Source organism: Mustela nigripes, chromosome 9 (genome assembly GCF_022355385.1).
Source record: "Mustela nigripes isolate SB6536 chromosome 9, MUSNIG.SB6536, whole genome shotgun sequence".
In the NCBI taxonomy this organism is placed as follows: domain Eukaryota; kingdom Metazoa; phylum Chordata; class Mammalia; order Carnivora; family Mustelidae; genus Mustela; species Mustela nigripes.
Genome location: NC_081565.1, coordinates 3,399,482 through 3,413,771, shown reverse-complemented (window position 1 = coordinate 3,413,771; position 14,290 = coordinate 3,399,482). Strand labels below are relative to the sequence as shown.

Here is a 14,290-nt window from a genome sequence, read left to right as displayed (position 1 = left end):
AGGGGCTCCTGACACCTCCAATAGGAAGACCAAGGCTCAGAAAGGCCAAGTGACCAGCCCAAAGTGACAGAGCCGCACCCGGCAGAGGCTGGCTGGGGGCTCCAGAGCTGTCCCCAGCTCTTGGGCGTTCAGCTGCCCCACCCCGGGCCTGCGTCCCTGAGCCAGCCAGGGATGGGCCTCGCCTCACTTCACCCTTCCACCTTCTGTCTCCAGATAACAGGCCCCTGGAGAAGCCTCTGGATTCGATACGGGTATGATCCCCGAAAAAACCCAGATGCCAAGATTTATCAAGTCCTTGATTTCCGAATCCGTTGTGGAATGAAATACGGTAAAAATAACTAAAACCTTGCCTTGCTGTCTCTCTCTCTCTTACTATCTTTTTTCCGCTAGCATTCTCTTTTGTGGGGATGATCCACATGGGGAAGATAAAAAAAAAAAAAAACCTTTGCTTCTTGGTGAAATCTTTGTAGAATAGCGTAGAAGTGAGGGTCCTGGCTCCACCACTGGCCCTCGAGCTACTGACCCGCTGTTCATCCACTTGGTTATTCTCGCTGCTGGCTCCTGCGGTGGGGGCCAGGCGCCTGGTAAGCATCCAGCCCCCGGGCCTGCAGTGAGCCGCTGCTCACGGTCCCATGTGGCTGGCGCTGGAGTAGTGGCTGCTGGTACCTGGTGCGTGGGTGCCTGGCGTTCCTTTCTCAGAAGCCGGCCCTAGTGAACCCCTGGTGCGCCAGTGGCACAAAGCCAGTTCTGTTTGCCCGAAGGGCCTCTGTGCCCACTTGCTCCCATCACTCACGCCTTTCCTGGTCTGCAGGTTACGCCCCGAGTGACATGCCCGTCAAGGCCAAGCGCAGCACCTACAACTACAGCCTTCCCATCACCGTCAAAAAGATGCGTGAGTGCCTCTGCTCGCCGGTGGCCCTGGGCTGGTTTGCCCTCACGCTGAGAGACACTGAGGAAGATGGGCCTCTGGGCCCGTGGGGGAGGGGGTCCCAAGGGGCTGCCCCAGGGTGCTGCTGATCAGCACGCCAGGGAGGGGCGGGGAGAAACATCCCCTTTATTCCCAAGTACTGCTGTCCCCTCACAGCCAGCCAGCTCGTCACCATGCATGACCTGAAGCAGGGCCTGGGTCCGTCAGGGACACCCGGCACACGGAAAGCGACCTCCAACAAGTACAAGCTCAAGGTGGGTGCCCCCCGAGCCCCAGAGGGGAGCAGCAGCCCACCTGCTTAAGGGCGCCGCGGACCGTGGGGAGGAGGCACTTCCCTCGTGCAGGCCGGGCGCACTCCCGCTCCCAGAGTCCCTAAGGGCCACCAGGAAGGGGTTGGACAGGCAGCTCTGCCCACTGGTGCCTTCCAGGACTGCCTTGGGAAGCGCGCTGAGGGCTTGGTACAAACCACCCAGCCCTGTGGCCACTCAGGACCATCTGGGTGTGTCGCAGAGAGGGATGGGTGACCCCAGCAACTGCACGTGGCTGCCTTTTGTGAGCCTGTGGCCGCCGCCCGGATGGGCCGAGTGGGGTGTGTGCGTGCGCGCAGAGCCATAGCAGACCGCCTGGCCCCGCACTGTGGGTGGAGTGGGGTACCGGCAGCCAAGAGCCTGGGACCCTCACAGCCTCATGGGCTCCTCAGCACACTCGACGGCGGGGGTCTATTGTGGGCCTTCCACCCCCTTAGGCTCTGTCCCTAACCCGGCTTCCCGCTGGGGGGTTGTTTGCGGGGAGGCACGTGCAGCTGACGCGGGAGGGGCAGCGTGGAGACAGGCGCCGACCGCGTCCTCTTCTCATTGGCTGCCGTGTCTTGGCCTCAATAGCTGTCCTGCTCCTCAGGCTGTGTCGTTCAGGCCACCGTCCCTGTTTCTAGAAAATGGACACTCAGTAAACCCTGCTTCTCAGCGGGCACCATGTGGGGCCCAGTTGGTAGGAGGTGGTGAGGAATGAGGGCGGACTGTCGAAGGCTCGCGAAGCGGGCATGACCGTCTACACCCTAGCACGTGGCTGGCCACACACATGGCTCATGGCCCCGTCAGAGCCTCTGGATGCCGGCTCCTGGTCCCCGGCCTGTCCACAAGGCCTGAATCCGGGGTGTTGGCGGAGGGGGGAGTCAGGCCTGCCAGGCGCGGACCGGCCAGGGAGAGCTCTGAGCTCTGACGCCCCGTCTCGTCCCCTGTCCTCTCCCCAGGACTCGGTCTACATCTTCCGGGAGGGGGCCTTGCCGCCTTATCGACAGATGTTCTACCAGTTGTGTGACTTGAACGTGGACGAGTACGTACTGAGGGTGGGGACGGTGGTGCTCGGGACCGAGGCCTTCCCTGCCCCTCTTCTGCTGGGCGTCAGCCTCCGTGGGAAGCCCTGCCGGGGCAGCAGGAGCTGGGCCGCCTCCGTCAGCCTCGTGGCCCAAGGAGCAGTTTCTGGGATCCGCCTGGGCTGCACCCCTGGGCAGAGAGCTGGGGACCCCTCCTCCATCACGCATGTGAAGGCTCGGGACACTGTTCCTGTGCCCTCCCCGGGCCGTCCCCAGAGCCCTTGCGACCTCCAGCCAGCTGTTCTCAGTCATGTTTAAAAGGGGGGGCGGGGGGCACATTAGACGCGGCAGACTCCGTTGAGAGCCTGGGGTTCCGCACGAAAGTACACATGTTCCTCCGAAGTGTGCAGCTTGGGGGCGAGGCCCACATTGGTCGGGACCTCAGCTGGGAGCAGCCGGCTTCCGTGGGTGCTCCCCACGTGGGTGCTTCTCAGCGCCACGCTCAGCCCTCTGCACGGCCGTCTGTGTGCGGCCATTCCCAGCGCTGGCCCGCCTCTGCCGGACCCTGGGGCCCCCGTCGGCGGAGCTCCCCCAAACACCAAGTCTCTACCCCCAGGCTACAGAGGATTATTCACCGCAACGACGGGGCCGAGACCTGCTGCACGGAGCGCGATGGCTGGTGCCTTCCCAAGACCAGCGATGACTTGAGGGACACGATGTCCCTCATGATCCGGCAGACCATCCGCTCCAAGAGGCCTGGTGAGCGCTCGGGGTGCAGGGAGCCCTGCGCTGGGACAGGGCAAGGATCCCTACGGGCCCCGTTTCCCGTTTCCCAGTAGATTACACCCCAGTGGGGTCATCCCACCGGAAGCTGCATCCGCCAGGCTGCCCGTCTCTCCCTGGAAGGGAGTCAGGCTGCTCAGCCCAGGGGGCTCAAGGCAGGAGACGGGCCTGGGCAGGGCTAGAGCCGGGCTGAAACCACCGCTGTGTGCCCGGACGCCCCCCTCCACCTCTTCCAGCCATTGGGGGTGCGTCCTGCCTATCTCCTTGCACCAGGAGAGCAGGGGGGCAGGCATGGGGGACCAGCGACCCTGGCTGCTGCTGGGATGTGGGGAGTAGGGAGCACTTGCTGGTCTGCGGGTCTGATGAGGCGGGGGCGTGTGAGCGAGAGCAGCCCCAGACTCCAGACCCCGCCGGACTCCCTGGCGCTGACGGGTATAGGGACTCCCAGCCTTGTTTGGGACACGGCCCTGTCTGAGAATCTCTGCTTGAGGCTCTGGACCCTTTCCCAGAAAAAAACTCACAGCACTCCTGCACACTCTTGGGGTCCCTTGGACCCATGAAGCCACCCAGCCTCTGGGGACGTGGTTTTCTAAGCTGATGGCTTCCGTGGTCCCCTGAAGTGCTTGTTACACTGTGGAGTGCCAGGCCCCCTGGCCCTCTGTACTTCCCCGGCAGCTGCTCCAGGGCCTGAGCCCAGACAGCCGTCATTGTAAACAGGCCTCCAGCAGCCTGATGGCTGGTCTGGACGTGCGGCTGTCTGGCACCTCTCTCGGGCTGAGGCCAGCAGTAGCTGGTCTGGGGGCCACCCAGGAAGCCTGTACTGGGACACACACGGCCTTGTCTTCCGGCCCCAGCTCTCTTCTCCAGCCCGGCCAAGGCCGACAGGGGGAAAGAGCCCCTGACGTACGAGTCTGGGGATGACGAGGAGGACGAGGAGGAGGAGGAGGAGGACTTCAAGCCGTCCGATGGCAGTGACAACGAGATGGAGACAGAGATTCTGGACTACGTGTGACACAGCCCTGCTCCCAAGGCTGGGTGTCCCTGATCACACGAGACTGGCGACAGAGCCGGGACAAGCCGTGGCTCCCCAGTGCTGCCCACGGTAACCGGAGCGGCCCTGCGAGCCCGCCCCCCCGCCAGAGGAAAGCTGGGGTCTCGGGCTGGGTACAACTGACCCTGGTCCTGCCCGTGTGCCCGTGACACCAGCTGCACAGGGCTGCGCTCTGGCCCCAGGTGCTTGGGGACATCCCCAGAGGGTGTGACCTGGCTTTACGCAGTCAGGAGCCAGCCCAGCATCCAACAGGCTGAGCCAGTGCCCGGCACCTCTCTCTGGCCGAGAACAGCAGAAGCTGGAGGGGGTGATGTGGCCAGGGGAGGGGGACGGCCTTGCCTCGGGGTTGATGGCTGGTCACCAGCAAGGAAGCTGCTCCGTGGTCACAGATGGGCCAGGGCTGTCCTTGGTTTTGGATCCCATTCATCGGGGACCCAGCTGGAGTTGTCCTTAAAAATACACGTTCCAAGGAGAAAGCAGTGTCTCGCTGTGGGGGTCGGAGCCACGGGACAGTTTCCTCTTGCAGGTTGGCGGGGAGCAGCTGGGAGCACCCCAGATTCCAGGCCCCAGATGGTCCTGCAGCTGCGAGCTCAGCCCTTACTGCTCCAGACGTGTTCTTGAGTAGTCCTGGGGACACAGACCGTGTTGCATCTCTGCTCCTTGGTGTGAAACCAGAGGTAGTGGAGGGTTCTTGGGGGACGGAGCTGGCTCTCCCTGGGGAGCACTCCCACCCACGCCAGGGGGCGGCTGTGCCACGGTCCTGCAGAGCAGCCTGGGCCAGAGATGAGCCCAGTCACCCCCTTCTACCTATTGTGACAGGTCCCTAAGTCACATTCTAAAGTCCAATGCCTCAGGCAAGCCCGTCTGCTGCCCAGGCTCCAGGGGAGCCCTCAGGACAAATCAGGAGCCCCCGTGGCTCACAGTTGGCCTGTAGTGGCTGGTCCTGGCCACCTGCCTTGCAGAGCGCCCCGTGGCCCCGCTCCCTGCTGCTGGGGACCAGGAGGGGTCCCCTCCCCCATATTCAGAATAACTTCCTGTAGAGCAGGTTCTCAGAATTGGAAAAGCTGGACAGAAGGTGTGAGTTAACAAATCCCCGTCCTGGGGCGGGACGGGGGCCTCAGGTTCTCGCCCCGCTTGTCCTCCCGCCACGCAGCCATAAGCGCACGAGCCCCAGCCCAGCCTGCACGGCCCCTTCTAGCTTAACTAACGCCTCCTTCCCCCTCCCCTCCCCCCGCAGTCGCCCAGCGCTCCCCGCCCTCCCCTCCTTTCTCAAGCCTCTCGTCTACTCTGTCCCAAACCGTTGGGATCTGGAGGGCAGGCTTGGTGGCAGCAGACACAATAGCCGTGGGGCCATGGCCTTGTCCACGGCACTGGCTTCCGGGCAGCAGAGGGCCTGCCCGGGCCCAAGCAGCAGGGCTATCGGCCTGATGGGGCTCCTCTGTCCCCTGGCTCGTGAATGCACCCGCCTCCCTGGAGGTGGGTCGTGCAGTAGGGCCTGGGCATCCTCGGTGAGCTGTGACCCCGGGGGCAGCCGAACTCCAAGGCCCCATCACAGGTCTTGTCCTTGGTGGCCGGCCTTTTCTCATAAGTAGTCCCTGGTGACCAGAGTTCTGCACAGCCACAGGGAACTGGCCGCTTTTGCTGTCGCCCCTACTTCTGTGCTCAGTTGTCTCTCTCTCTCTCTCCCCCACCCCCATCTCTGTCCCTTCTCTCTGTTGGTCGGTCTCTGTCTCTGCTTGGCTTTGCCCAGGGTCGTGCTGTGGCCCATTTTTGTGGCCAAAAAGCCTGGTTTTTCCTTTTCTTTAAGGAAGCCCTCAGGGTTGGGCTGGAGCCCCACTTCCGCATTTGCCTTTTCCGCCTGAGCCTCTCTTCCATCCTAGCACTCCGATCCCCTGTGCTGCTGGGGGTCCCCACCCCTGGCCCAGACTGCACACCCAGCAGGCCCTTGATAACGAGGGGCAACCACACTGGTTGACGAGTGGCACCCAGCCATCTGTGTCCTAGAAGTCCCATGCCCAGTTCCCTCCAAGCTCCCGCTGTTGAGCTGGGGATGGGTGGCAGGCAGGCCACGGAGACCAAACATGCCCCTTTCTCTGAGGGCGGAACCAAGTGCCTGTGGATCAGTGAGCCGGATCACGACGCTGTTCACCCAGGCAGCCAACAGCCTGGCGACCTTGTGCCCTGTGCCATCTGCCTCGGCTCCCAGGTGGGCAGTAAGCCACACAGGTGCATTGTGGCACCAGGGCCACGGGGGCAGCCAGCCCTGGGAAAGATCGCCTGTTCCAACACTGTGTTTGCGCATGTGTGTGTGCGCACGGGCATGGCCTGCTGCGTGACCTTGGCCCAGCCCGAGGTAGCTGGAAACTGGCTACTATCTGGCCCCAGGTGCATGGCCTGGAGTGTGGCCAGGCTGGAGGAAGGGGCTGAGTAGGAGGAGGAAAAAGGGGCCCTCTGCGGGCAGCTGCCAACTCAAGAGTCCTGGCCGGCTCCAACCCCATAAATACCCGTGGGCCGGAGGGAGGGCTGCACACGGGCTGGCACACACCATGGGTCACCTGGGGCTGGTTGTCTTGGGCCTCACCTGCTGCTGGGCAACCGTGAGCGCGGCCAAGGTAAGCGAGGGCCCGGCAGAGGGGCCACTGGCCTCTCACTGAGACCTGGGAGTGGGGCGGCACCGCGGAGGGGGGACGGGCAGCGTCATGGGCGGGAAGAGCCAACCCGAAAACGGAACCCAATGGTCAAAATGGCATTTCCTGGGCACTACATGTTCTGTGTGTGTTCCCATTACTGGGTACAGCATGCCAAATTAAATCTGGATTTCATACAAACCACGAAGGTTTTGGTGTGGGTATGTTCTATGCAGTATTGGGGTATACTCACACTAAAAACAAAATGTCAATTTACCTGACATTCAAAGGCAACTGGGAGTCCTCAGTCTTTATTTGCTGAGTCTGGGGACCCAACCCCCCCCCCGGCTCTTTCCAGAGAGGTTGATGTCCCTCTTCATAGAAGGGGCCAGAGAAGACGAGCTGTCCCCCAAGCTCACACAGCCACCAGTGGCTGAGCAGAAACCTGGAACCCCAGAGTGGCTCCCAACCTAACCTCCAGGTCCCAAGAGAGTGGTCCCCAGCTGCTCGCTGGAGAGTCAGGAGGCCGCCCGGGGCGGGTACGCCATCGGCCGCAGTCTGCGGAATGGCGGGGAGAGGGCTTCAGGCTCCAAACCCCACAGACACGTGGCCGGGTGGTGTCCACTCTCCTCCAGCTGCCCTGGGGCCTGCCCCTTGGCCCCGGAGGTTTAGGTGCTGGCCCCAAGAAGGTCACTGTCTTCGGCGGGGGGGCTTCTCTGAGGGCAGAAAGGGCCAGGATTGCTTCCCGCTGTTCCAGCAGCCAGTGTCCCCGTCCCCTCCTTGCCCCCATCCGGGGCCCTCAGGCCAGTCTCCGTTCTGAGACATGACTTCCCAGTCCCCAGGCAGTGACCTGGCCTGCTGCCCCATCCCAGCAGCCGGGAAGCCTGTCAGAAAAGATGCCTGGAGGCCTGAAACCAGGCTGCTCCTCCCCCGCGGGGAGAGATGGGGTGGGGCTGGGGGAGCACACCTGTGCCTTGCCCCCTTGAGGCACGTGGCGAGGGTTGCTCCGGCCTCCTCTCCAATTCCAGCCAACCCCCTCCCCTGCTAGCCCCCACCTTACAGGGTGCTGAGACCCCAGCAGGGCCGAGGGGTCGGGGGCTTCCCTGCCCTTGGCCCTCTTGAACCTAGCACAGGTGAGAGCCAGGAAGCAGATCCCCGCCACGGGACCAGACAGATGGGGAGGCAGCTCTAGCAGGGGATGAGAGCCTGGCTCTCCCACAGGGTGACTTCAAGCAGGCAGGCCTCCGTTCCCTTCCGTGACAAAGGGTAGATGCGCACCAGCCCCCAGAACCCTCCTGAAGATGGGCGGCATTGGCCACGTGGGGCCAGCTCGGAGCCAGGACTGGCTGCACAGCAGGGATTCTGATGGCCTCGGGGGAGGTGAGGGCTTTCTCAGCACTGAGCACAGGGGCTGTGAGGAGTTGGCACCAGGCCACTGACTAGAGACCAGCTGGACACGGTGAGGGGCAGAGGACACAAGGGAAGCACATGGGCCGTGAGGGAGACATTGCTGCCGCCTATCTTATAGTTGGGGTAACAGCCTCATGGTCACAGCTAGATGGCCTTCTCCGAGATCCAGACCTCTACCCCACCTCCCCTGGCCTACCCAGAAGGCTCCCTGGAGTGGGAACACACTGGTTGACCCAACTTCCCCCAAGATTCAGGGAGCGGGACACCCTCAGGGTCCAGGACCAATGCAGAAAGCTGTGCCTCTAGCAATGAGGCAAGTGGCTGGAAGCGGTCTCTGGGGAGCATCTGGGCGCCCTGGGGCCTGTTCAGGTCGCCGCCCACCCCCATTCAGGACACCCCCTGGGGCCTGTCTGAGCCTCGGCCTCTACCCCCAGCTGGGCGCAGTGTACACGGAAGGAGGTTTCGTGGAAGGTGTCAACAAGAAGCTTGGCCTCTTTGGCGACTATGTGGACATCTTCAAGGGCATCCCCTTTGCTGCACCCCCAAAGGCCCTGGAGAACCCCCAGCGGCACCCCGGCTGGCAAGGTGGGAGAGGGCAGGGGCTGGTGAGGCCATGCGCCTGGGGGGGCCGTGGGGCGGCTGCCATCCTCACACCTGTCCCACGGGCCGCCCGCAGGAACCCTGAAGGCCAAGGACTTCAAGAAGCGGTGCCTGCAGGCCACCATCACCCAGGACAACACCTACGGGGCAGAGGACTGCCTCTACCTCAACATCTGGGTCCCCCAGGGCAAGAAGGAAGGTGGGTTCGCCCTCCCCGCACCCCACAGGTGGCCCCCAAGCCCTGCCCTCGTGTCTGGGGGGCTCTGGAGCCGAACTTCCCTGCAATCGACATGGTGCAGAGGGAGCCGGGGGAGGGGGCCGGCATCTGGGGTGACCCGGCCTGCCCTGCTCTGCCTTAGTCTCCCGGAACCTGCCCGTCATGATCTGGATCTACGGAGGCGCGTTCCTCATGGGATCCGGCCACGGGGCCAACTTTCTCAGCAACTACCTGTATGATGGGGAGGAGATCGCCACGCGAGGCAACGTCATTGTGGTCACCTTCAACTACCGTGTCGGGCCCCTGGGCTTCCTCAGCACCGGGGACGCCAACCTGCCAGGTCCGCCAGCTGTCCTGGGCACCGCGGTGGGGGATCGAGTGCGCCCCACCCCGTGACTCTGAGCCCGGCGGGGGTGCGCCTCAGCTCCCATCGTGCTCCAGCAGCTGCCACCCGTCCGCCTAGAAAGGCTCAGAATCCCATGTGCGGAGCCAGGGAGTCGGAGAGGTGCTGTGAGAGGCAGGAGCCCCTTGGCTGCTGGAGCGAAAGGCTGCCAGACAGACGGACAGACAGACAGACAGGGACGCAGAGGCCTGAGGAGCAGGTGCAGGGAGCGCAGGGAGAGAGACTCTGCCGGGGCAACCCAGGAGCTGCAGGACAGCCAGACAGACAAGGGCGGCTGTGGGAGGGAGGGAGGGAGAGAGAAGAGCCGACCGCTCCTCTGGCTCCCCCCGCCCCGTCCCCAGCCTGAGCCCCACCCCTGCCCCAGCAGCCCACCGGCCAGCCTCCAGGAGACCCACCACTCAACGTCTAGGGGCTCAGCCAGGGTGTGTGTGCAGTCGAGGACATTCTCAGCCTGCACACACGCACTGTGCACCCTGTGTGGGCCAGGCCCTGGCACCCCCAGACCCAGCCACGGGTCCCTGACGGAGGCCCCTCTCCCACGCTGCCCCCAGGTAACTTTGGCCTTCGGGATCAGCACATGGCCATCGCTTGGGTGAAGAGGAACATCGCAGCCTTCGGGGGGGACCCCGACAACATCACTATCTTTGGGGAGTCAGCTGGAGGCGCCAGCGTTTCTCTACAGGTCTGGGGGCCCCCGGAGGTGGGACCTGCCCCGGAGGGTGTGGGAGGGAGCCACTGGGGGCAGGGAGGAGAGGGCCTGGAACTGATGCGTGGGGTGTCCTTGGCTGAGCCTGGGGTGGGCAGGTGGCGTGAGGCCTTGGTGACGGGACCTGTGTGTGCTGCAGACCCTCTCTCCCTACAACAAGGGCCTCATCCGCCGAGCCATCAGCCAGAGTGGCGTGGCCCTGTGCCCGTGGGCCATCCAGAAGAACCCCCTCTTCTGGGCCAAAAGGGTAAGACGGAGCTGCGGTGGGCAGGGGAGGGGCCTCCCTCCTCTCCACTCTGTCCTGGACTGCAGCACCCTCTGCCCAGGGCACTGGCCTCACCCCCCTGCCTACCCCCGACTCCAGATCGCTGAGAAGGTGGGCTGCCCCTTGGACGATACCGCCAGGATGGCCAAGTGTCTGAAGGTTACCGACCCCCGCGCCCTGACGCTGGCCTACAAGATGCCCCTGGCCGGCATGGAGTGTGAGTGGAGGCTGCTGGGCGGGGCCCGGGGGGCTCGGGGTCGGCGACGGCCATGCTCCTGGAGGAGAGAGGGGCCGCCGGCTGTGAGGCTGGCCTGGCCGCGACGGCTGGCCTCCCGCGGCAGCGTGCTGCCCCAGCACCCTCGCAGGCTCAGTCGGCCGGCTGTAAGGAGCGGAGACATTCTTCCTCTGTACCCCAGTGGGTCATGACCCTTTGAGAAGCAGATGATCGCATGGGCTCCGCCCCCCGACGAGGCACACATCCGCAGTCATTTGGAGACAATTTTAGGGAGACTCATGGACCCAAAACCAAGAGGCTTTGTCCTAGACGGTCATTTGTTCTCCCTGCCACTCGTGCCGTCTGCACACACCCACCAAGCACCCACAGGAGCCTCTGGTCCTCCCAGCTCTGCTCCTCTGGGCCCGAACGCCGGGGACCCCAACAGCCCAGTGGGCTGGGATTAGCCCTTGCTCACCCTTCCCGTGCTAAGAGACCCCATCATTTGCGTCTTGACCTGATGCCAATTAACCAACAGTGTTCTGAGCAAAGCGGACGCAAAGCAAACACGTGGCCCCACCTGCCAACCAGTCGTTCCCTCTGGTGTGCACTGGGAGGAAAAGCAGCCGGCCTGGGCCTCCTGAAGGCCGCTGCCTCCACGTGCCCTGAGCCAGCTCTGCAGTCCTTTTGGGGCCAGCTCAGGGGGTCTGCAGGACAATGAGGACCTCGCAGTTTCTGGCGCACATGCTGGAACCCAGCCCCGAGAGGGGGTGAGCCTCTTTCATCATCAGTCGTCTCAATTCCTTCCCCATCTTCCTCCCAGAGGCTGAGGGAGGACAGCCTTGGGCTCTAGACCGGTGGTGTTCTGCCCGGGCGGGCAGTTCTGCTCCAGGGCACGCATGACCGTGTTGGGAGACAGTTTTGGTTGTCACGACTGCAGAAGGGGTGCCACAGGCATCCCACGGGTTGAGGGATGCGGCTGGACATCCTGCAAGGCGCTGGACCTCGGATTATCCCGCCCTTAATGTCGGCGGTGCTGAGGCTGGAGAAGCCGGGTCTGGATCAGAGGAGGCAGGAGGTCGGGCTGGGGTCAAGTCTGGGTACAGGACGTGTCAGAGCCCGCCTCTCTCCCACGCAGATCCCATGCTGCACTACCTGGGCTTCCTCCCTGTCATCGACGGAGACTTCATCCCCGATGACCCCGTCACCCTGTACGCCAACACGGCCGACGTTGACTACATAGCGGGCACCAACAACATGGACGGCCACATCTTTGCCAGCATCGACGTGCCCGCCATCGACAAGAACAACCAGGAGGTCACGGAGTAAGCAGTGGGTGCGGGGCCTGGGGGGCAGTGCCCAGGGGTGGCTGACAAAGGTCAGACCCGGGTTGGGGGGGCTGCCTGTGGCCCTCTGCTGGGTGGGGGTGCAGATACCCTCCCACTGGCACTGGGTAGAGGGGCCAATGCTGGCATGGTCCCTGCAGAGAGGACTTCTACAAGCTGGTCAGCGGGCTCACCATCACCAAGGGGCTTAGGGGTGCCAACACCACCTTTGACATCTACACTGAGTCCTGGGCCCTCGACGCATCCCAAGAGACCAAGAAGAAGACCGTGGTGGACTTGGAGACTGACATCCTCTTCCTGGTGCCCACCGAGATTGCTGTGGCCCAGCACAGAGCCAATGCCAAGTGAGGACCTGGGCGGGGAGGCCCCCTGGGGAGGCCCACCCACCTGGGATGGAGCACCGGAGCCCTCAGGCCTCTTGGGAGGGTGGCTCATGGGTGTCTTCGAGGCCTGGGAAAGCCGGGCTTGGGTCCCCACCTGGGCCTGTGCCACCTGCTTTGTCCAGGCCTGACGAGACCTGAGAGGGCCCCTCCCTACCTCCCAGCCTCAGGGGGCTTTGCAACACCCCCCTGCGATCCTCTGGCCAGCCCGGCACCCAGTGCCCTCTCTCACTCCACAGTCCCTCCCACTGAAAAGTTCTTGAGCTGGTCGACCTTCCCCTCGTGCTGCATGGAAGGAAAGAACCCAGGATGATGATGGTCTCTGTTGTGGGTTTCAACTTGACCTACTTTCAAAATAACTTTGGCCTGGGACCACATTAAAAATCTCTATATGATAATAGCCAATGAAATTAAACAAAAGTTAAGAATGTTTAAAAAGTAAGAAGACAATATACCCGGCATCTAGAGAAAGTTTCGCAGCAGCTAAGCAGTAAATGTAGCTCTGAGCTTCCTGTCAGTCAAGTCAAAAAGGGAAACATCTGAGGGTATATAGCTTGTTCAATTAAATTAAGATACAAATTCACTTGCAGGGCAAAAAAGATCTTTCTTGATACTGAATTACAGGAGAAAGCTGCCTTAGTGGGTTTTGTGGAGGTGAATTATCAACACAACTGAAATCGTAGATGCCCCGAATCTGTGGCTTTGGCCCACGGCTTTCCCTTTCCCAAGTGTCAGCATCCCAGCTTCTTCATGAGGCTTGTGGGAATTCCCCAGACCCTTCCCTGCTCCCCCCATGCTCCCTCCGGAGCCCACCCCTGCGCTGGGTGGCCCCAGGTGAGCACCTTGCCAACGGGGGTGCTCTCCCTTCCCTCCTCAGGAGCGCCAAAACCTACACCTACATGTTCTCCCACCCCTCTCGGATGCCCACCTACCCCAAATGGGTGGGGGCTGACCACGCAGATGACCTCCAGTATGTCTTTGGGAAGCCCTTCGCCACCCCCCTAGGCTACCGGACCCAAGACAGGACGGTCTCCAAGACCATGATTGCCTACTGGACCAACTTTGCCAGAACTGGGTAAGGCAGCAGTGAGGCTGAGCCCAGAGCCCCTGCCACCTGGCCCTGAGGGCCTGGGTTCTAGTCTCTGTTCCCTCACTTCCACATAAGCTCCTCCAACCTCGGTACCTCTGTCTGTCTGTGAAGCCGGGGTACTGCCCGGGGCCCTGGGATCAGTACAGCCTGGGGCTCCACGTCCCCAGCCAGTGCCAAGGCGCCAGACTGCGAGGGGCCCCGAAGGTAAGGGCGGTGTAGAGCGGGGGCGGGGGGGTGCTGTCCAGGCAAGCCAGGGCCCAGGTGGGCTAGGAACACAGGTCTCCAGCCTCCTGTAAGTCCCCACCCCCACCCAGCCTTTTTCCTGCCTACAGGGACCCCAACATAGGACACTCGGCTGTGCCCACGCACTGGGATCCCTACAGCATAGAAAGTGGCAACTACCTGGAGATCACCAAGAAGATGGACGGCCACTCCATGAAGCAGCACCTGAGGGCCAGCTACCTGCGCTACTGGACCTTGACCTACGAGGCCCTGCCCACAGTGAGCGGAAACGGGGCCGTCCCCGCACCCCCCTCGGGGGACTCTGAGGCCGCCCCTGCTCCCCCCTCTGGGGACTCTGAGGCCGTCCCTGCTCCCCCCAACGGGGACTCTGAGGCCGCCCCCGCTCCCCACAACGGGGACTCTGAGGCCGCCCCTGCTCCCCCCTCTGGGGATTCGGAGGCTGCCCCGGCACCCCCCTCTGGGGACTCTGAGGGAGCTCAGATGCCTGTAGTCATCGGCTTCTAATGTCCTCAGCCCTAAGAAGCCATAGGGTGAGACCCCGGGGGCCCACCTCCCCTCCAGAGCTCCTCCCGAATAAAGCTTCATCTGTCTGTCTGTCTGGCATCTTCCTTTGCTCCCAAGGCCCCAGCTGGAGGAAGCGGGGCTCTCAGGCTCAGGCCCAGACGCTGGGCCGGTGGCCTTACCCTGGGGTCCATCAGTCTTCAAGCTCCAGGAA

General features: G+C 63.1%; 2 protein-coding genes across 2 annotated transcripts in view; both read left to right on the top strand.

Annotated features, from left to right (window-relative positions):
• GTF3C5 (general transcription factor IIIC subunit 5) overlaps positions 1 to 4,651 on the top strand; it is a 14,776-nt gene extending 10,125 nt beyond the window's left edge. The window contains exons 6-11 of the mRNA XM_059410433.1: positions 214 to 328; positions 812 to 892; positions 1,085 to 1,182; positions 2,178 to 2,260; positions 2,857 to 2,999; positions 3,878 to 4,651. Coding sequence (XP_059266416.1) covers positions 214 to 328; positions 812 to 892; positions 1,085 to 1,182; positions 2,178 to 2,260; positions 2,857 to 2,999; positions 3,878 to 4,035 — 678 coding nt within the window. The 3' untranslated portion in view covers positions 4,036 to 4,651. The remainder of the gene's footprint in view (positions 1 to 213; positions 329 to 811; positions 893 to 1,084; positions 1,183 to 2,177; positions 2,261 to 2,856; positions 3,000 to 3,877) is intronic.
• A 138-nt stretch (positions 4,652 to 4,789) lies between these two features.
• CEL (carboxyl ester lipase) lies at positions 4,790 to 14,169 on the top strand. The gene is made up of 11 exons (XM_059410432.1): positions 4,790 to 6,686; positions 8,546 to 8,696; positions 8,788 to 8,910; positions 9,071 to 9,268; positions 9,883 to 10,013; positions 10,177 to 10,284; positions 10,402 to 10,519; positions 11,655 to 11,841; positions 12,003 to 12,206; positions 13,120 to 13,317; positions 13,665 to 14,169. Exons 1-11 carry the CDS (start codon positions 6,621 to 6,623, stop codon positions 14,077 to 14,079), a joined length of 1,899 nt encoding a protein of 632 aa, XP_059266415.1. The 5' UTR covers positions 4,790 to 6,620; the 3' UTR covers positions 14,080 to 14,169.
• Positions 14,170 to 14,290: the final 121 nt, after the last annotated feature.

What these genes read in the sequence shown, in the direction of transcription:
- CEL (XM_059410432.1), top strand. Translation starts at nt 6,621, where the DNA reads ATGGGTCACCTGGGGCTGGTTGTCTTGGGCCTCACCTGCTGCTGGGCA. An exon ending in GCCCCTGGCCGGCATGGAGT is followed by an intron (nt 10,520 to 11,654) that starts GTGAGTGGAGGC and finishes TCTCCCACGCAG; the next exon opens with ATCCCATGCTGCACTACCTG. An exon ending in ACCAACTTTGCCAGAACTGG is followed by an intron (nt 13,318 to 13,664) that starts GTAAGGCAGCAG and finishes TCCTGCCTACAG; the next exon opens with GGACCCCAACATAGGACACT.